General features: G+C 58.8%; 2 protein-coding genes across 2 annotated transcripts in view; both read right to left on the reverse strand.

Moving 5' to 3' along the window:
• Nucleotides 1-826: 826 nt before the first annotated feature.
• On the reverse strand, nt 827-5803 carry SKOR1 (SKI family transcriptional corepressor 1). The gene is given in 9 exon segments (XM_037393254.1): nt 827-1262; nt 1378-1443; nt 1883-1957; nt 2031-2105; nt 2304-2372; nt 2475-2582; nt 2994-3084; nt 3170-4089; nt 4092-5803. Coding segments are annotated over 9 exon segments (2790 nt in total). The 5' UTR covers nt 5380-5803; the 3' UTR covers nt 827-1164.
• Nucleotides 5804-15231: 9428 nt separating this feature from the next.
• MAP2K5 (mitogen-activated protein kinase kinase 5) overlaps nt 15232-21808 on the reverse strand; it is a 140893-nt gene continuing 134316 nt past the window's right edge. Inside the window, 1 exon segment of the mRNA XM_037394283.1 lies at nt 15232-15655. Coding sequence (XP_037250180.1) covers nt 15551-15655 — 105 coding nt within the window. The 3' untranslated portion in view covers nt 15232-15550.

Genomic DNA, 21808 nt, shown 5'->3' on the forward strand with positions numbered 1-21808 from the left:
CGGCTCCGCTAACGAGAGTCCCAGAAACTAATTACCACAGATCCGCGCTGCGGAGCTCCGGGCACGCTTCACACGGCAGCCACCCCGCGGGCCGCGCTGGGATGGGCACCGCGCAACCCCTCTCCCTGCACCGGTCCCGGGATGCTCCCGGTACCCGCCGCTCCGGCTCGCAGCGCTGCGCATCCCTCCTGCCCGGGCCCGGGCCCCGCAGCAAGGTGCATCCCCCCGCCCCCGGCAGCTCCCGGTGCGACGTGCGCCCCCCGCAGAGCACCAGGACCCCGGTGCAACCCCGGTCCTAGCCCCGCAGGGTTAATCCTGGGCTGAAAACAGGTTATTTAGGGCTAATAGGTGCGCGAGCACCTCCACACCCGCTCTCAGAGCTCATTAATGTAATACTTTCATGTGTGAAACGAGCATATAAATGGGCATTAATGAGCTGCCGGCTGCGGCGCGGGGGAGGAGGAACGGGAACGGGGAGGTTCGAGGGGGAGCGGGCAGCCCTCCCCCCCCAACCCCGGCTAAGGCACCCGGTGTCGGGCAGCGCAGAGCCCCGGGGCGACCGCCGAGGCCGTGCGAGCCCCTCCCGCGGCGTGCCCGGGGGGAGACCCCCGCCCCCCGGGACAGCCCCACGCACGAGGCGGCTTCTTAAAGTCGGTTTTTATTAAAGAACCAAAATCACGTACAGAGGGGTCTGTCCCCAGAGCGGGCGAGCGTTGTTCTGCCTCCGGAGTCGCGGACCGCCCGTTAAAGTGCTGTTACATCCATAAATTTACAAGGGGGGGGGAGGGGGGGGGAGGGAGGGAGGGAGGAGGGGGCCCGGGGGAGGGGATAAATATACATCATAAATAAATAAAAATCCAACAAATACTGTACCAAGAGAATCACAGTACATTTATATCCATTGCACATAGCCACTTTTGTTTCCAGTCTGGACAAAGGTTGAAGAAGCGGACACACAGGGAGGGAGGGGGAGAGGCGGAGCGGGGGGGCGCGGGGGGGGCCCGGCTCCCCCCCCCTCCCGGCCGGCCCGGGGCCGCTCCCCGCCGTATTGCCAGTCCGAGGAAAGCCGGGCTGCGAGTCCTCTATGTACAAGTGTCTCCTCGTGGAAATGGCTTGTGTGGGCTCTGCCCGCATGGCTTCGGGGGAAGGGGGGTCCGGGGGGGCTCACTGGGGCAGCAGCGGCGGTTTGAAGGAGCAGTTCCCCGTGCAGTGCCGCGGGGTCAGCATTTTGCAGGAGAAGTGATGCAGCGCGTCGTGGGCCTCTGCAAAGCGACGGGGCCGTCACGCCCCGGCTCCCCCGGACCCCCCCACGCAGGGGGGACGGACGGGTGTGTTGGCCCCCCCTTAGACGTCTTGTGCCCCCCCTCCCCCCCATACCTTTCAACTTCTGCTGGATGGCATAGCGCGCTTTCCTCTCCTGGTCCAGCTCGTTGCACAGCGTATCTGGGATGGGGGCAGAGCATCACAGCGCGCCGGGGGGACACCAGAGCGCGGCCGCCCCGTCGGGGATGCACCGGGCCCAGGGGCATCGCGCTCGTCCGCAGCGCGGGTGGGGAGGGGAGGAACAAGGGGGTGCGATACGCGCGAAGCCGGGTATGGCTTCCCAGGTCATTTTACGCCTCGGTTTTTAATTTAGCCCGGGGTGGAAATTGCTGCAAGAGGGAAGGTTCGTTCGCTGCCGCGTAGCGATGCCTCGCAGCCGTTTGCGGGGCGGCTCGAAATCCCGAGACGAAGCGGTGTGGTTATCGATTAAAAAAAAAAAAAAAAAGGAGGAAAAAAAAAAAAAGGGGGGGGGGAAGGGGAAAAAAGAGGGGGGAAAGGGGGGGAATAGGAGATAAAAATTTAAAAGTAGTAATTGCTGGATGGCCTCGGCCAGCCTTACCTCGGACGATCTGCAGCTGCTGCACCATCTCCTCCCGGTACGCCAGCTCCCGCTTCATCTGGTCCTGGAAGTTATCTGCGGGGGCAGGGGGGGGTCAGCACGGCTCCCAGCCGCGGCAGGGCGGGGGGGGGGGGGGGGTCGCCCGTACCTTTCAGGCTCTGGAAGTCCCTCTCCAGCTTTTTCCTCAGCTCCATTTGTTCCAGGACCAATTTTTGCAACTCATCTATTTAAAAATACATGGCGGGGTTGAGGGGAGCCCGCACTTTTCCATATGGAGGCGGCTTAGCGCGGCGCTAATCGCATTACGTTACATTAATCACAGGAGTTAATCACTCCTGCAGAAAACACAAATACCTCGAGCCGCGGGGAGAGGTAGGGGGGTCCCCCCAGGCCCCCACCTCCCGACCTGCCCCCGGCTCACCTCGGGCCAAATTCTCGATGTCCTTTTCCACCAGCTGCGTCCCGGCCACCTCCATGGCGAGGTCCTCCCCTGCGGGGGGCACAGCACCGTCAGCCCCGGCCCGGGGGGGGGGAGGGGGCCCGGCGGGGGGGCCCGGCGGAGGGCCCGGAGCCCAGCGCGGCCGGCGCTTACCTCTGTCGGTATTTACAGGGCTGGGATGCGAGACATTCCTTTGGTCCTGATAGGATTTTCTGGTCTCTAAATCCTCTGCCGCGGAGTGATTGTCTTCTTTATCTTGCTCTTAAAGTTAATAAACCGATTTTCAACCATAAGCAATGAAAGTATGGTCCTGATATATCCTTAATTACATAATTACGGACAAAGCCCTCGTTAAAACCTTCTTAGCGGACATCCTAATCGCTTTGCTATTGGAAAGTAGCTTGCTGGCAGGCGCTTGGCCCCGCCGCGCCGTGTGCGCCCCGCCGGCCCAGCCCCGCCGCACCGGCCGCCCCCGCCGGCGGCACCTCCGGCCCCGGGGCGGCCCGGCCCCGGCCCCCCGCCCGAATCCGTTTGCGTTCGCTTTTCTCCCGAAAGCCCCCAAACGAAAGCGGCGGCCCAGGGCCCCCCCCCGGAGCTGAGCAGCCGGCGGGGGCGACACCCGGGGCCGCGCTCTCGCTGCGCACCCCCGGCCGCCCCCCCGGCCCGCTTTACCCTTCGCCTCGGGGGTGCAGAGGTACGGGGCTCCCACGGAGGCGGCGGTCTTCAGCGGCTGCAGGTGCTCCCCCCTGTCCGGTGCGTACACCTACAAAAGAGCGAGTCAGGGCGGCGGCGGGGGCCCCGCCGGGCCCCCCGAGGGCAGAGCTCGCCCCCCGCCCCCGGCCCCACACCTCGTAGCCGCCCCTGCTGCTGCTCCGCTCGGGGCTGCCGTCGGGCGGCTGCCCGCCCTCCTGCGCCGCCGGCTCGCCCGCCTTCTCCTCGGGCCCGTCGGCCCCGGCGGGCGGCGGCTCCTCGGTACCGGCCAGCAGCCGCGGCGGCGGCGGCTCGCGTCCCTCGGGGGAGCGGCGGCGGGCGGCGGCGGCGGCGTCCTCCTCCTCGTCCTCCGGGAAGCGGTTGGACTCCACGTCCACCTCGGGCTCCTCGGCCGTGTCGCCCCCCGGGGAGAGCGAGCGGTAGCTGGAGCTGCCCTCGCTGAGGAAGTCCGGGGAGAGGTAGCCGGGGCCGCGGGGGGCCGCGCCGCCGTACGCCTCGCGGGTGCCGTAGAGCTTGGCGATGCTCTCGGCGTCCTTGACCACCGGGCGGAAGGCGGAGAGGTAGCTGCCCTTCCTGGGCAGGGGCAGCGGGGGGAGCAGCGCCTCGTCCCCGGAGCGCTCCTCCTCGCCCGCCGCCCGCGACAAGGCGCTGGGGCAGCGCTCGCCCTCCGCCCCGGCACCCTCCTGGGGGGTCGCGCTGCTCCGCCCGCTGCCCGACGGCTCCGAGCCCTCCAGCTCGCCGTGCCGGCCCGACAAGCCCGGCGGCTCGGCCGCCGCCGCCGCCGCGGCCGCCGCGGCCGCCACCACCACGGCCGTGGCCGCCGCCTTGGCCTGGCTTTGCGCCGGGTAGGGCGGCACGGGCAGGCTGCCGGCGGCCGGCCAGAAGACGGGGAAGGAGGGGTAGACACCGGCGTCCTTGGCGGCCCCGGGCTGGTGGGGCGGCTGGGCCGGCTGGTGCGGGTGAGGGTGCGGGGGTCCCCAGAACATGCCGGGCGGCAGCGCGCCGCCCTTGCCCGCCTCGCCGCCTCCCGCGCCGCCCAGCGCGTCCTCCTGCTTCTTGGGCAGAGTCCGAAGGCGGCGGCGGGGAAGCCGTAGGGGTGCGGGAAGAGCGGCGGCGGCAGCTTCTGCAGCATGCCGAAGCCCTTGCTGGGCACCGGGATCACCGGGTAGCTGCGCACCGCGCCCGCCCCGCCGTGCGCGCCCGCCGCCCCGCCGTGCGCCGCCGGCAGCCCCAGCGCCCGCTCGCCCGCCGGCTCCTGCCCGCTGCAGCGCAGGCTCTTGTGCGCCGGGGCCAGCTCGGGGCCGGCGGGCGGCGGCGGGTGCAGAGCGGCCTTGGCGGCCGGGGAGCCGCCACCGGGCCCGCCGGCTGCCGCCCCTTGCAGGGAGAAGGTCCGCTTGCGGGTGCCGCCGTTGAACATGGCCTTGACATCCTCCCAGGCGTGCGACAGCTCCTCCGTGGCCGTCTTGTCGCTGAGCTTGAGGTGGCGGCGCCAGGAGTTGAAGTTGGCGGCGTCGGGCTGGGTGTACTTGGAGTCCGGGGTGCGGTGGGAGTGGAAGATGAACTTGTTGGGGGAGAAGTACATGCTGCAGTAGCTGCACTTGATGCACTTAGCGCGGGAGCTGTTGTAGCGGGCCGGGATGAAGCTGCCCCGGGAGCCCCAGGCGCACTCGTGCACCACGTCGAAGGCGAAGTTCTCGGGCAGCTTGGGCGGCTTGTGCTCGCCCAGGAAGGACTTGCAGAGCCGCTCCGCCTCCCGCTTGGTGATCATGCCGCAGCGGCGGGAGGAGATGGGCATGGCCCCGGCCCGCCGCAGGATCTCCAGCTGCACCGGCGTGCACTGCACGCAGGTGATGCCCAGGGCCACCCGCCGGTTGTGGATCTCATTGTAGCTGTAGTTCTTGAGCAGCGTGTTGGAGATCTGCGCCAGGCACAGCCGCTCCTGCCCGTCGATGACCAGGGACACGATGGGCACGCCGTACAGAGAGGTCTCACCCACTTGGTTGGGCTTGAGGGTATTGGAGCCCTGGTACGGCTGCAGCTCTTGCTTTGAATTTGGGGAGGAGCTTGCATCTCTCCCATTTCCCATCTGACTGGCGATCGCCTCCATTCCCCCCCAAAACGCCCCTGCAAAACAAAATCGGGGAAAGGCGCAGGTTAGGAGCGCTCCCGGGGCCCCGCCGCCGCCGCCCGGCCCGCCGCTCCCGGAGCCCCGCTCCGCGGCCCAGCTGCTCCCCGCTCCCCTCCGCTCCGCGCCGCCGGCCCCGGCCCGGAGCTCCCCGCTGGCCGCCGCAGGCCCCCCCGGCCGCGGACAGGCCGGCCGGAGAGGGCTGGCGGAACCGCAGCGCATCCCCCCGCGCCGTGCCCGCCGGTGCCCAGCCCCGGTACCCAGCCCCGCCGCAGCCGCCGCCGGGCGCAGACCCGCGGCTAGGCGGCTCGGGGAGCCCAGCGGCAGCGGCCGCCCGGGGCAAGGGCGTCCCGGGGGGGGGGGCACGGACAACACGGACAACAACCCCCCTCCGGACCCAGCCCCGGTCCCCGGGAGGTGTCGCGTCCCTTCTCTTTGTGCCGGCTCGCCGAGCCGTGCCGGGCCGCCGGTTGCGGCGAGCCCCGGGCGGGCTCCAACGAAACGCGCCGGAGGATGCGAGCGGCGCGTCCCGGGGCGGCGGGGCCGGGGGGGCCGAGCCCCGGGCCGGGCCGGCCGGGCCGAAACTTGCCGCTCGGTGCCCGCGGGCGGGCGGAGCGGGGCGGCGGGCGCGGCTGCCCGGGAGCCCCTTTGTCGTGTCTCCGGCAGGCGATTAGGAGCGGGCGGATTAGGGGCCGGGGCGGGCAGGACCCGCAGCACGTAGCAGCAGAAGGGCAGCAGCGAGCCAGGCAAATTGGCTTAGCGGGGAGGGCTCCCGGGGGTAAGCCGCTTCCGTGGGAATTACACAAAATAACGGGGAGCGCCCACCGAAAACGCGCCCCAACCCCCCCCATCCCCTCCATCCGCCGCCTGCTCCCACTTACCGCGGCGCGGAGCGCGGCTGGACGTGCAGGCTCTCCTCGGGGCTAGGGGCCGCAGCCCGGCACCGGGGCCGCCATCAGCCGGGGGGGCCCCGTCCGCACCGAGCCCTTCACGGCGGGCAGCCGCCGGGCCGCGGGGCGGGCGGGCAGCGGCGCGCCCTTCACCGACGCCTCGGGGCCGCCGCCCGCCCCGCCGCCGCGTCCGCCCGGGCGAGATGCAACAAGAGCGAGTGACCAGCCGCGCCACCGAGGGAGGATCCGGATCCGTACTTGGAGACGCTGCACATTGATCCGGTGACAGCTAAAATAACGGGAAGACACACCCACTTAGCACCAGCATATTTACATTAACTGCCTCCGGGACCCCGCGGCCGTCAATCACCGATGCGCTCCAGTCAATCACAGCGCGGCTTTAAGGCACGGCGGAACGGGAGGGGGGGGGGGGCGTGGGGGGCCGCCACCGAGCGGGGACCCGCCCGGGCTGCCCGAGGTAAGAGCGGGGATCAACCCCCGGCCGCACCTGCGCGGGGCTCCGCGCCGCTCCGCGCCCCCTCCCCCTCCGCCACCCGGCTGTGCGGGCATCCCCGGGGGGGAGCGATGCTCGTTGAAAGTTTGCGTGGGGAGCGGGGCGGGCAACGAAAAGAGGGGCCCGGGGGGGGTGGCGGAGGGGCCCCATCGAAATCGGGGATGCGCCGTTAACGCGCATCCCGCCCCCCCCCGGGGTGCGCGCCTCGCCGGCGGGGCGCGGGTGCGGGAGCGGCACCGGGCGTGTGTGGGGGGGGGCATCGGAGCAGCAACGAAATCGCGGGGAGGCGAGGGCGGGAGGGGGCGAGCCCGTGGTTTTTCGTTCCCCACGGGGGCCCGCTCCACTCCGGCAGGATCCGCGGCTACCGGCATGGGGTGGGGGGACACCCCGCTCCGGCGGCCGCCGGCCGTGCTGGCGTGGCGGGGGCCCATAGCCGCATCCCTGCCCTGGTTGGGTCCTCGCATGCAGCGCTCGTCACAGCCACGTTAATTAAACTGTAATTAATCATCGCGTCCGGCCGCGATCGGCGCAATTACACTGATCAAACAGAAGTTAATAACGGCGCGGATCGCCCCCAGCTATCACTTTTGTGTGCCCCCCCCCTTCCCCGCCATCACCAGCGGCGCCGGGAGGATGCGGCGGAGCCGGCGCGGAGCGGAACGCAGGTGCGGAGCCCCCCGCCTCCCCCGCGCTGCCGCGGCTGGACCGGCCCCGGGCCGCGCTCCCGTGCGGGAAAGCGACGGCGGCTCCCCCCGGGACGTCCCGTCGGGGGGGACGCGGACCGGGTGCTGCTGGCCGGGCCTTGCGGCGCGGCCTTCCCGCAATGATAGCAACCCGAGCTGGTAATTATTCCTCGCCTTTTAATTATTTATCGCACCCCCCACCCCCCCCCCCCGCATCCTCCGGCCAGGCGGAGGCAGAAGCGCGGTGAGACGCGGCCGAGCCCCCAAGCCCCGCTGCCCCTCTCGCGGCCGGGTTTAGGGTCATCCCACGGCATTAAATACCCGCAGTGGCTGCGGAACCGGCTGCGAGGCACCGCGAGCGGGCGGCGACGCGGACCGAGCCGGTGCCTCCCCCCACCCCCGTTCCCGGGGCCGCTCCTGCGGCGACACGTCGGGGGCTGGGGGGCTCCGGGAGGATGCGGCCGCGCCCCGGCCCCCTCCGCCGTACCCTTCCCGGGCCGTGCGGCTGCCCCGCTGCCCGCGGAGCGCCTCCGCAGCCCGGAGCGGCGGCGCCGGCCCGGGGCTCGCCCCGACGGTGGAGCGGCAGCGCGGAGCCCCGAGGCGGGGATGCGCCCGGCCCCGCCGCCCCGGCCCCGCCGCCCCGGCCCCGCCGCCCCGGCCGCGCTCCCCGCCGGCGCCCCGCTCCTCGCAGCCGCCGTATCTTTTAACAGTTGAATTGACTGCAGTTTTTGTCAGTTAATTAGGTTTAATTTACATAATTAGTACAGTATAAAGAGTATTGGGGATAATCAGGAGGTACGTCTCGCTTACTGTGTAAACACGGATTCGGAATTAAAAATCAGATGTAATTAAGGCGTGTGCGCGCGGCTTTTAATTGTAATGAATTTCTAATTAACGCTCAACGATCGCCGCACGCGAGAGCCGGGCCGTTCGCGGGCGCTGCCGCCCAGGGGTGCGCGGGCGCGGAGGGGCGCGGAGGGGCGCGGGGCCGGGCAGGCGGCGGGCAGGGACGTGCGCCCCGACGGGACCCCCCCGCCGCCGCCAGCCCCCGGGCCGGTGCCGCTGGCAGGCGAGGCCGGCGGATAATTTAGGTTAAAACTTAGGGAGCCGTGTCACGGGTGTATAAATAAATAATCGCGCGGGGACGGCCGCGAAGGGCCCCTCTCTCCTGGAGGGCTGTGCCGAGATTGCCACATAAATCACGGCGGTCTAATTCAGTGGAAGTTTAATAAACGCCTCCTATTGGAAATGAATGTTCCCCATTTAACAGTTGTATCAGCACCATATAAAACCATGACCCCAATAAATTTAATTTTAGAGGCCGATCAATCCGGGCTTCTCTCTATCGATCCGCAGCGGCTCTGCGCCTTTACAGCCTCTTCCGCGGCCCTTCCCGGGGAGGCGGGGGAAGGAGCGTTTCGATTAGACTCTTTATTAGGAAAAGATTGCTCCGAGAGGCCTGAAAATTAAACGGTGACATTTTAATTACTGGACATTGACAAAGGGAGCGGCGGCGGCTCTCTGCAGGCCGGGCACACTCCGCCTGACCCGGCGTGCTGCGCACCCACCGAGGGCAGGGATGGGCAGGGACAGGCAGCCACCGGGGGTGGGGGTGGATCGGGATCCCCCCAGGGATCCCACCCTGAGACCCCCGGGGAGCCTGTGGGGCCCTCTCGGTGCACCCCGGTGCCCCCTCCAAGTGCCCTGGCTGTGCACACATGCCCCTCTCCCTGAGACACCCCCTCTGTGCGCCCCCCATCTGTGCGCCCCGGCTCTCCCACTGTGCGCCCCCCATCTGTGCGCCCCGGCTCTCCCAGCATGCATGCCTGGATCCACGCACCCCAGCTCTCCCACTGTGCACCCCTCAATCCATGCACCCCAGCTCTCCCACTTGCCTGAGCACCCCGACTCTCCCACTGCGCATGCCTGGATCCGTGCACCCTGGCTCTCGCACTGTGCACCCTTCTATCCGTGCACCCCAGCTCTCCCAGCATGCATGCCTGGATCCACGCACCCCAGCTCTCCCACTGTGCACCGCTCTATCCATGCACCCCGGCTCCCACACCATGTCGCTCCTTCTGTGCGCTGTGTGATGCCCACCGTGCCCCCGCTCTGTGCACCCTCCGTCTCCCCAACACACACCCTGGCTCTCCCCAATGTGCACCCCTTGACACGCTTCAGGTTGCCCACTGTCCAACCCCCCCCGAAGTGCTGTCCCTGACCCCCCAGCCCCCCCATGGCAGTGCTGCCCCTCACCTTTCTGGCTGCCCAAACCCTGTCTGCACCGTCCCTGCTGGCTCTAAATCTGCCTAATTTCCCTCAGCCGCAGTGGCTGTGGGGTGCAGGGCTACTGAGGAACGCAACAAACACGATCGATAGACACGACTTTATTGATTAGGTTAAACCATCCTTTGCAGAGATGGAGCGGGATGAGCCGAGGGCAGCAATTAACTCTGCCTTCGCCCTGCCAGGCCGTGTGGTGCTGGGGACAGCTGGGCACCACAGCCCTTCAGCACGGCGCTGCACTCACCTGCACGTGGGGCCCGGCCGGCAGCTCTGTCTCGGCAGCAGAGAAGTTTTCCTCCTCCTGCCTGTAAAAGCCCCAGACATCCATTTGCCATTAAACATCTCCCGAGCTGACCGGCTACTTATAAACCTTGAACTTTCGCTGCAGGACTTGGCGGCGGGAGCAGCCGCAGTGGGGTACCAGCGAAGCAGCAACCTCTCCAGCAGCCAGTAAGGCTCAATCTATAAATCCTGTCCTTAGTGCACACTTGTGGTTTATGGCCATACCCTTTACTGAAGGTAAAGCAGCCCCAGGTCAGCACAGCTCCTCGGCACCCGCACCGCAGCGCTCCAGCTGCAGCTTCCCGCTGGGAAAGGCACAGACCTCCGAGCTTTTCTCTTCTTAAAGCACAACCTTCTTTTTATTCAATGTGACCAAAATACTTTAATATAGTTAGAGATTTTAAATCATTTTTCTCCCTATTAGACTTTCCCAGAGCAGGCCAGGCAGCCCTGGTGAGCTGGGGGAGCAGGAGATGGTCCCCCCATCCCTCCAGATTTCTGCCCCACAGGGCCTTGGAGCCCCTCCCCCAAGCCTAAGGGAAGGCTAAAGATGGATTATCTTCAAATAACTGCTATAGGTCAGGACCCCACGGTCACGCAATGGGCACCAGCTCCCCCTTCCTGCCCCAGAACCCTGCAGCTCCCCTGGCCCCCACCGCAGGGACATCCCACTCACTGAGCTGTAGCATCTGGGGCTCGAGCTGGTTCCTGTCCCGTTCCACACAGGGCAGGCAGCAGCCTCAGGAAAGCAGTGGGGCAGGGACTAGGCTCTGCGGGGCAGGAGTCACCCATAGATAACCTCACACGGCTGAAGAGCATCACCTGAGCACCCTCCGGAGAAGCTGAGAGGCCAGAGCTGGTTCTTCTGCCGCTCTCAAATTGCTGGGTTCACGTGTGCTGTGTTTAACTCAGCCCAGTCGGCGTGCCAAGGCCTGCGTGGGCTGGCCCCAGCAGCTGAGCCAGGAACGGGTCTCTTGGGGCTGTTGTCAGGTCTCTTATGTGTTTATCTCTGCCGGTTGCACGTCTTAATGGGAGCTGGAGGAAGAGCCTCTGCACAAAGATGCTTTGTCCCCGAGAGGCTGAGCAGCCTCTGAGTCCTTTGCAGGGGCCGCCGGCTTCAAACCTTGGCGAAGGCTTTGCAAGGCTTTTCTGGAGGATTTGTAGCTCCCAGTCACTGCCCGAAGAGGCCGAGGGAGTTTCCGTGTCCCCTGGATCCCTGCGCTGTGGGGAGCAGCAGAGCAGCCACTGACAGCTCCCTTCTCTGTGCTGGGGAGCCCCTCAGAGCAGAGCCCCAGCTTGGGGTGTCTTGGCTCTTGCAGCCCCCTGACCTGCCTCCTCCCTCCTCTTCCTCACCAGCCAAGGCTGCAGGCTCCCCAGGGTGGGGGTCTCAGGTGCAGCTCCCGTGGGGCTGGATGCCGATGGCCCCCCCGGGCTGACCTCTCCAGAGGCAGCACTGGGCACAGGGAGCACAGCCGGAGCAGAAGCCAAGTGGAGCATGTGCCTGCCCTGGCGGCATCGCCCCCTCCCCACCTGCAGCTGAAGTCCTCCATCACCAGGCAGTGGTTCTGCCACGGGCTCTCAGAGCCTTTGCTCTCCACCGGTGGATTTTGCTCCCTGTAGGACTAGGGACATTTTTTCCCCAGCAAAGACCCAAATTCCCTGCATTGTAGGCAGAGGGTCCCAGTGGTCCATCCCTTTTCCGTTGATGCATCCAGGTAAACTTTCCCTGCAGGACCACAAAGCTCCATGAGGCAGGAAAACACATACACCGCTCCCAGATCCAATCCTCCAGTTTGCTTACGCTCTCGGATATCAAAAAGATCAAATGACGCTCCTAAGAGCCATTTCTAGTGATTGCTCGGTTATTAACGGCAGTATATTGCTGGCCAGGGAGGGGGACGGGTCGGGGACCCCTCGCAGCCTTCAGAGCTGCAGCCCACCACAATGCCACCACCACAAAAAAAAATGTTTCTGGTTTCTTTGCCAGATACACACACACACACGCACACACAGAGCTTTTCAGGCTGTTACTTGGAAAACAAAGACTGACACTTTGCCTTTGGAAAGCTGACAGCAGGATGTGTTTGGCCATGGGCTGCAACAAAATATTTTCTAATTCTGTGCTGCATTTAAGAGCACGGAACTATTAACTACCGCAGGCTCATCTCACAGGGTGAGCTTCACCTGGTAAGGACCACGGGCAGGGAAAAGTGGAAAACACTGGAAGTTTTGGCACAGATGGGACATACCCAGTTTTTCCCAGAGCCTGTGAGCTCCTGCATACGTGCTCCCATAGGAGACTGGGTCTATCGGTACCACTATAGCTGAGGTTACATGGAGCGGCGACAGAGACACGGGACTTGTGTGGGGCTGCTGGTGGTCCCTAAATGAGCTGGTGGGAGGAGAGGTGGGACTAGGTGGGATGGGGCGGGTCACTCAGTGCATCTATAGCATCCGCTGCTGAATTAATACATTTGCTATGCACAGGACTCAGCTGTAGGGTACAATATCGCTGCATTTTCTGCAAGCTTGTCAGCCAAGGAATGCCTTGGATTCAGACTCCAAAAGTTGCAGCAGGAAGGAGAGGGACGACACCCCCAGGCAGCCCCGGCTCCAGCGCAGCTCCTGCCTGCCTGCAGAGCAGCACTGCTGAGCCCCCCCGCAGCACCCGGCCCTTCCAGCCCTGTCTGGCAGCCAGGAACATCTCCCTGCCGGCTCATTCCCCATCCCTGGAGCGGGTTTCGGGGCCAGGATGACGTTACTTACATGCAAGGCTGGTGGCAGAGCCTGGGGCACGTTTCACATGTCCTGGCCATCTCAAAGTCACCTTTGCACGCACACAGCCCCGGCGCCGAGGCAGGATTTCCTTAGCCTGCATGCAGCACGGCAGCCCCGCTCCGTTGTGCTGCTCACAGTGCTGCACCCCAGGGGACCCCTTCAGCTGGGTCTGGGGGGGACCCTACGCTGCACCAGCGTGCCCCACTCCAGGCTCACCCCAGCTCCCGCTGCCCCACACGGCACAGACGCAGGGTTGGCACCCAGCTGCTGCAGGGAGAGGAGCCCGGGCCGGGTGCAGGCGTGCTGGGGAGCTGCTCGGCATGGGTGGGGGCACCCGGCGCAGCCACACCTGCCCAGATCCTGCCCAGTTTTACTGCCCTCCTGCCTTCCCCTTACTTGTGCCCCTTGGTGCGGATGGGTGGTGGCAAGAATTGAGCTGAACTGGGCTCTGCAGGCACCAGGGGTTTGCACACACGCGTGCAAAGCTGGGCCAGGACGTGGGTTGGAAGGGGAGAGCGAGGTGCTGTGCTGGGGGGACACACACACAATCCCAGTAGCCCCTGTGCAGCAACACAGACTGGGCTGTGGGGTCCAGACCTCCCACGGGGACCCACCACCCAGGGACACCGTATCTGAGGCAGGAGGTGGCACTTCAGGGAGGCCTGACCTTGCTGCTGCTCAACACCAGGAGTGACACCACCAAAGCTGGCCGTGCTGAGGAGGAGCTGGGTTTTCCCAGCTCCGCTCTCTCATCCAGCCCGAATCCCCCCAGACGGCGTTAACCCACCGCTGGCAGCGACACAGGAACGGTGCTGCCGAGCAGAGCCCCGGCTGCTTGTCCTCCTCCCGCCCCCCAGCTGCATCAAATTCAAGGACTTGGGGAAGGAAAGATGAGAGAGGCCCCAAACCTGCTCTGTGATTGCTGGATTGATTAAGTATACTGATGAAGACGGCAAGGTTAATACGTATGCCAGTGAATTATAACACTGTCAGCCCGTTAGCCAGGAGATTTTTCACGTTTCCATCAGCTGGCATCCTGCACAGATTTTCAGGGTGACGTCTTCCCCTCCCGACCTCCCTGCCAGGGAAAGCGAGAGGAAAAGCCTTGGTTTTACCAACTTTTAAACTGCATTAGGAAGAGAGAGTTTTTATCCAGAGAAAGCTAATGCAAACTGTTAGAGATAAATAAATGGAAGAGCTGCCTGTAGTCTGGTTGGCTCACAGGGAAGAAATTTGTCTCACTTTAGAAAAAGGACCTGGAGGTATGGGGGCTGTTGACTCATTCATTGTACTGTTATCTGCCAGGGAGGTTGTGACATCAGAGCAATTAAGACAAACTTTAGTCTATAAGTTCATGCCTGCAACCTCTATACTTCAAAAGAAGACAAACGATCCCTCCAAGGAAGGAAACAGTCTTTTCCAGGCTGCTTCCACACTAACATTTAGGATTTGCAGTAGTTCAGGAGAAATTTTTCACTTTTTTTTTTTTTTTTAAGCTGCTGGTATATAATACACTACCTGAGCTTTTTTTTTTTTTTTTTTTTTTTTTAGCAAAAGTTTATTTCTAATGCAAAGACAAGCAAACAAAAGCCCCAACCTCCTCACCGACCCAAGTCACACAAACCAAACCCGCCTTTCATGGTCCTCCTCTCTTCCCCGCTTTTTTTAGTAAGTGTCTTAACACAAGGACTTACTAAATCTGTGTCAGCCTGTTGCGGAAACATACACAGAAATTGCAGGAGCAAGAAACAGGCTGCAGAGACATTGCAATTGTTCTTTTCTTTACAGTAACAGCAAACCTGGGAGCCTCTGCTTGACCCAGCTGCACCCATCGTGCAGTGACTCCAATATAAGAAAATAAGCGATCAAGGGAGAGCTGAGAAAGGCAAGATGCTTCCAAGCAAGCCACGAACTGCTGTGGTAATAAGCAAAACCCCGCAGCCTGTTCTCTGGCACAGCACAGCCCGGGGCCCCCTGTGCAGGCTCGTTCCCGTCCCCAAGCTCATGGGGTGCTGCACGAGCCCGTGCTCACCCTCAGGCTCCTCGTGCGGCACGGGCAGAACCTCACACCCCTCGTGCTGCTGCTGGCCGCACACTCCCCGTGCCCGGGGCTGCTCTCCCTTTGCAGCCAACGGCCCACCTGGGCCCTGCGTGGCTCTGGGGCTGGTGCTCACCCAGCTACAACCCCACTCTCTGTTCAGGAGAGTGCTGTCCTCTTTCAACTCACCTCTTTCCACTTCGGCAAAACCTTTCTGCATTTACAGATCAGCCTGCAGTGCCTGTGCACGGATGCTTTCTGCACACACCGGCGCACTGTGTTGTCTTCCCTGCTCGGCTCTCCCAGCAAACCCCAGCCACAGCAGCAGGCGCTGGGAGCAGAGAGAGGCACCGCCGGTCACTCGATAGTACGATGCTGATCTATCTACCTGACTTCCTTTTACTCTGGAAGAGCAATCCCTTGCCTCCTTGCAGGATAACCAAGTCCAGATACTTCTTTTTTAGTTTGTTTGCTTTTGTTTTACATTTAAACCCAGCATTTTGTGGATGCCTGCACTCAAAGACAGCCAACAACCCCTTACGAAATCCTCTGAACACTCAGCGTGTCATTTGTACAACAGGAAAAGACTTAACAGTTAAAAAATACTCTGGAGCCAGGAAATGTACAATACATTCAATAACAAAAAATATAGATATAAAATACTTGCTTTAAGGCTGTGTACAGTTTAACTGAAGATAATCTGAGGACATTAAATTGCTCAGCAACAGAAGAAATGTGGGAAGAAAATTCCTTAATGTGGTGGTGAAGGAAAGGCAGCAACAAATATCCTGAAAGATTCTGTTGATGCTTCTAGAAAATATTTTAAGTGAAACGTGATCCAGATAGACTGAGAGTCCGAAGCGCAGGGCTGGTGCTGCTAGTTCAGGATGGGCTGCTGTCTTGCACTGTGAGCCAGCCCAGCTCACTGTGGTCCCTGGGTCGATCGCCGCTCCTCAAGCATCCTGCACACCCACATGGACACAACTTCTGCATTCCCATCGTTGTACTGCACGATGAATGGGTGGCCCTGGAACGTGGGATAGGCAGAGTTAGCCAAGGTAAACACAACCCTTCCTGCGAAAACCCGAAAAAGTATTTTTTGATTTGTTTGGGTTTTTTTTTTTAATTTTTTTTTTTTTAAATACACTGGAACATTCTGTGGTTACAGTCATAAAAATGCAATAAACCAGTGATTCAAGCCAGTGACCTTCCTCTTGGATCCATATTATCCACATACACTGTTCATACAGAGAAGGGAGGGCTGGGGGAACTCGGACTCTTTACTGAGGCCTTAGCCTAGCACTCCTTGAAAACGCTGATTTTTAATTTTTTTTTTTAATGTTCAATTAACTCATTCTGTTGTGAACCAGCTCCTTTCTAGGACGGCCTGCCAGGCTGTCGAACTTCTAAATGACATTTTGGTAAAAAAAGATATCCTGACAATAACACTAATCTGCTAGTCTGCTTGTAAAGGTCAGTGACCTCTTAATTTTCTGTGATCTCTTAATTTTAAAGTTTCTCTCCTGAATAGCCCCCTTGTGCACCTCTTTGACATAACACTCCCCTTTGTCTAAAGGAAAGCTAAGGGCAGTCTGTGTTTGCAACGTGAACTACAGCATTTGCGGGGCAGAGACTGAACGAAACACGTGGCTGCACGAATGCCACCACTCACTTACATCTGTGTCCTTGACTTCTATCAGTGCAAACCTTACGCCTTACCCTGTGTACAGGCATCCTTTAAATGTACGGTTCTACAAATTACCTTGGAAACCCCCCCAATATCCCTGCAAGTGTGAAATTCCTGTTGTTACTTGGCCATTGAGCTCCATGCCTGCAGATGCAGCAGGACCAGGCGCCAGGCTCTGCAGCACTTGCAGCCTCCCTAAGAAGAGGGATTTGTTCACGCACATACGTGCTAGTACGTGTCATTTGGAGTGATCAGTTGATATAGAAATGAAAATATCACCCAAGTGTAACAGGTTATCATGAGAAGCTACTGTGGGAATTAAGTATGATGGAAAGAGGGATAACTATAAAATACTCGGCCATGAATGATACGGCTACTGCAGGCACCGGAAGACTGTGTCTTAGACACCTCAGAAAATCAGAACAGCATCTCAGGATGAAACAAAAATATGGCCTGCAATTTCAGCAGCCAGTTTAGGCAGCTCATGTCTCAATCTGGCCACATTCCTAGAGATGGGAACATGCCATCTTCAGATGAATCTCAAATGAAGTATAAAAATCCACAGGAAACCAAGTACCGCAATTACATAAATGACTGAAAGAAAGCAATCGCCAGGAGAAACCATCACAGATGATGAAAACCTCTACTCCAAATCACTCAAAAGCAGCTCAGTTTTTGCAACACTAAACTTCATAGCTCTTGCAAACAACGCCTGAAAGTAATCAGAGTAGATGTGCCAGGGAGCCTTTGGGGAGGGTGACGTACATGTGGGAATTACCGGCGCGCGCAGCCCGACGCCAGCCGCAGCGGTGAACGACAGCAATCGGCGCAGGGAGAGCGAGCACGGGTCTGACGTGGGGCCTGGAAAGCCCGGTGGTCGGCTGGGTTAGGATGGCACCGAGCAGAGCAATGAAGCAGCACTGGGCTAAATAGAGCACAATAAATCCTCAAGGCATCAGCTCCAAGCAATAAAACACTCTGCAGGCCAGGGCCAGCAAACGCAGGAGCCACAGGAATAAAATATGCCATTATCTATGAGAATTATGGAGGAAGCGTGAGATGCTGTTGCTTCTACTCTTTGGGATGGCTGGAAATCTCAGCTAGAACTTTTCAGAGAAAGGTCTGAGATGTGCAGACCTTCTTCAGACCTTACTGGGACCAGCTCAGTTGCTTTCCCAGTTAACCTTGTTGAGGAAGGACAGAAGGAATACTCTGGTGGAGCAACTTAGTTGAGCAAGAGGTCCACCAGGAGAAGAAATCTTTTATCTCACTGCACTGGCTTTTGGTGCCCTGAAAGCTGCTGAACAGCCAAAGCCTCAGCTTCTTTGCATCACGGGCCCCCCCACCTGCCATGACCCCAGGACTTGGTACAACAGCAGCTTTCACGCTCCGTGCGTGCATCTGTGGGACACTGGCTGCACCTCTAACAGGCTTTTGGGAAAGGCAGCGCAGGGCAGGGGCAATGCAAGGAAGGGAAGGGGCAACGCACGAGTCATCGTGACCTGAGCCTCCACCCAGGGAGCAGAGCTCAGCCCAAATCTTTCCTCCATCTCAGCAGCTTCCTGGCACCCAAGACCTCAGTTGAAAAGGGTCCTGGCCCAGAGGCAGGAAAGATGCTGCTGCTCTGCTGCCTGGATTAGCAGAGGTGCCCATGAGCTCTGCCACCTTGTGTTTGAAGCTCCGAGAAGAAAACCAACACGTCACAATCTCCATGCCAGCAGGGTCCCCGGACGGGCAGCTAGAGGTCCCTGCTGCCCACAGAGATGGCATGTGACTTGGCCTTTGTTTCTTCTCACATTGCAATCCCTGATCAGTGGGAAAATGTGCCAATGTGGCTCCTTCTCCATGTAGATGGAGGAACACCACAGTAAGAGGCAAGACAAAGCTAATAAACACGCAAACATGAACTCATTGACAGATCCTGGGAGTCGGTTCTCGTTTCCATTCCGCTGGAAGGACTAATTCCCACAATTAAACTAGTGAGATCTGAGGTGGTACAGCACACAGACTGGAGACAAGAGGTATATTATGAGGAAAGGATATGGGTAAAAAAAGGTGAGGGAGAGACACCAGAGGTGGGGAAAAAGGAAAAGCAAGTTTGCCTGTAAGCTAATGCCGTGGGAGGTGGCAGGAGACACAGCTGCACCAGTCAAGACATTTAGTGGCTTAATCTCTCAGCTATGAAACAGATTTCACTCTGGAACTATTTAAATGAAACTTTTCCCCGTCCATTCATCAGAGTGTAAAAGACTGCCCAGGTTTATGCTGGGAACCACATTACAAGCATGGCCAGACTTCGGAGGAGAGAAGATAACTCACAACAACTATACCCCCGTCACCTCCCAACAAACTGCTGATCATCAGTGAGTATGTGAATAATTTCAGCCGCTGATGGCGTAACCATGAGAGCAAAACCCATGATGCAGAGGACTGTAACGATCTGGAAGTGCAAGAACTGCACGACAGGCAGAGCACGTGCTGGTACCAGGCGTGCAAGATGCCATTGCCCTGCGATGTCTGTCGCAGCAACAGTCGGTATTTCAGCCCGGATAGGGAGAAGCTGCACTCACGGGTTTCCTCTCTAGTATCAGCACAAACAGGTCAGGCTGGTGGCCTCCATTCCTTCTTGGATTTCTTTATTTACTGGGCACAAACCATACAGAGCCTTTGGGAATGCCTTTCATTCGTGCTGCAGGCTCTCACCCCATGGCTGCCCTGCTTTTTCCCCCAGGGAAAGCTTCGGCCTGCTCAGTCTAATAACTCAGATTTGAAACAGGGGGGAAAAAAAACCCATGCCAAAGTCTACAGAATCTGAAAGACACCACAGTGACTAGGGTGAAGCTATGACAGAAACGGCACCGTTGCAGTCTGAAGAAAGCTCATGAGTTTTTCCTGCATCCAAATGCACGGATGTGCACATTCCACAGAACAACCACTGAGACACCGAAGTCTGCAGACACAAGATCACCCGACTCCTGCAAACTGGAGGGCGCAGCACGACGCTCGTGTGATTACAGGTTTCCAAAACAAAGCCCGTTCAAAGAAGTTGCTTTCCCCTTCTCAGTTTTGCTAGTGCTTCCCACCAGGCTTGAGCTGCAAGCCCTTCGTTTTACCTCCAGGCCTTTGAAATTGTGGGCAGCTGGTACCCGCCATTGTAATCAACCTTCCTGAATTTGCTCTTTGTAACTGCTAAAAAAATAGATGTTTTCCCCCAATATTCAATTTTTTGAAGCAAATTGCTTCCTTTCAGACATTCTTAGCTGCAGACAGCCACTTTAAATTTGTCAGAGAGCTCTGAATTTCCCATCCAGGCAGATGTGCGGGTGCTCACACTCAGTCATTGCTTGGAAAATGGTCCACCAAGGAAGAACAATATATCCAGAGATACCAGAGTCCATTTGAGAGCTTTGAGGATGGCAGCAGACAGTTCAATGCTACCAAAAGAAGATGGATGATCTTAAAATGATGCATTTAAGTACACAGATGCTTGCGGCACTGAGCATATGGACGTCTTTTTCCTTCCAACACCTGGCTACTAAAAATCTTTAGCTTTGGTCTTGAATGTCTAACATCAGGAACAACACTAAAGAAAGACGGCACCTTCTTGTTTTTAAACCTCCTACTCCAGACATCCCTCACGTTTGGGTTTCACTGTTTTACTAAACAAATGCAATCTGAAATATTCCTGGTTTTACTTGGTTCCTACCTGTGAAAACAATTCAGGAGAGGGCATGATCAGGAACCCAGAGACAGGAGTCCTGGTGTTTACTCCCAAGCTGCTGCATACTTTCTAGCATGACCTTCACAAAGCTTCTTAATTTCCCTCAGCCTCACGGTTAAAAAGGGAATAAAAGATTCTGCTTTCTCACAAGAGTGCTGCGAGAACCACTGCAAGCGCATTTTGCCCAGCACTTTGGTATTTTTGGGTGCAAAAGGTGCAAGAGTAAGGTAAATGCTTATTATAAGCAAGATAGCCTAGAAGTAGCTGTTTTGCCTCTTAAACAAAACAACAGTCAAGGACACTAGTGAGAACTAGGGAAAAACAATCAAGAGCCCACAGACAAGGAAGAGCAGATGCATTGGGGCAATTAAAAAACAGCTATTAAAGCCAGTCCGCTTCTTCCATGAATCTCCTTTACGACAGAGAGACTCCCCGCTGAGGAAGACATCTCACACCCAATACATCCTTGCATTTAAGCTACTCACAACATGCAAAGGGAAACTGCAGGCTATGCAAGGTTGAAAACATCAGCTAGCCATGCTGTTCACCCTATTTGCTTTGTTTTGTGAGGTTATTCCACTGAAGCCTGGGGTTTTACACACTCACTTTTCTCCCTAGGAATAAGTTTAACTTGAAACTACACTTTACATTTCCTGTGTTTTTAGACTATACTGCTCTAGTGAGGATTTTTCTCCGGCTGAAGGGATGGTTTTACTAGAAGCTGTTTTTCAGAATCTGGTGGTTGGCTCTTTTCCTTTGTTTGGATTTTTGTTTGATTGTTTTTAAACTGGGAATAGAACAACAGAGATTTCCACCAAAGCTAAGACTACAGTGTCAAGTGGGATCCATCTTTGCAAACCTTGGTGGACAGCTTGTGGCATGTTCAGGTCAGGCACGGAAAGCAAGGAGGTCACAAGTGGCCCAAGGATGTATAAAGTCCACAGACAGCCTGTGCTGAAGTCTACAGCAAAACCACTTTGCTGCTTCTAATACCTGACCTTGCTAGACCACATCTCACTTAGCAGCATCTTGCCTGCTGCACTCATGTCTGCAACTCCAATAAAAACATCTATCAAAGAGCAAATACAGAATTGTGGAGAACACAACAAAGTCCATCAAACTTGCCCTTGGCCTCTGTTTACAGCAACACCTGAAGTGATAACGCAGTACAGACTACGTAAAAGGGACTTGCGGTTGGCTTACCATCTAGAAATGCCTCAGGGAAAAACATAAGATTCCCTCCAAAGTCTCCAGCTACCGTGGCTGCACCAGCAGCAGTCTCTTCTGCTCTTAGCAGCTTCTTTGTAAAGGTACCCTTCAACTTCTCTGCATTTTGCCACTATTCAGCATCTAGTCCCCCATTCCCCCCTTTCCAGGCATCCAGAGTACTGCAAATATTAACTCCGACAGTCCAAAACATTCACACCTCTGAAACCAGCACCTTACACTGGAGGTATCTTTGGAGGGGAGAGTGGAGAGAAGGGGCAGAGAGATTAGACAGGGAGCGAAGGAAGGAACAAGGGAAAAAAACCCAGGTAAAAATCAAAACTGCTGAAGGAGAAATGCAGCTGCACCAAGTCCAGGTCTAGTGCATGCCCAGGCTGCAGGATGGCGCTGGGATAAACTGCCACCTCAAGAAATAAAAAAAATATGAAAGTCACAACAGCTTGGACACTATTAATAAGCTCTGGTCACTGAGTGTCTCAGCCACAAATAACAGTCCCAGCTCTGGCTTCAACATTGAGCAGTATGTTCTAAACCAAACACAAGCA

The sequence above is a fragment of the Falco rusticolus genome, chromosome 7 (genome assembly GCF_015220075.1).
Source record: "Falco rusticolus isolate bFalRus1 chromosome 7, bFalRus1.pri, whole genome shotgun sequence".
Lineage (NCBI taxonomy): Eukaryota > Metazoa > Chordata > Aves > Falconiformes > Falconidae > Falco > Falco rusticolus.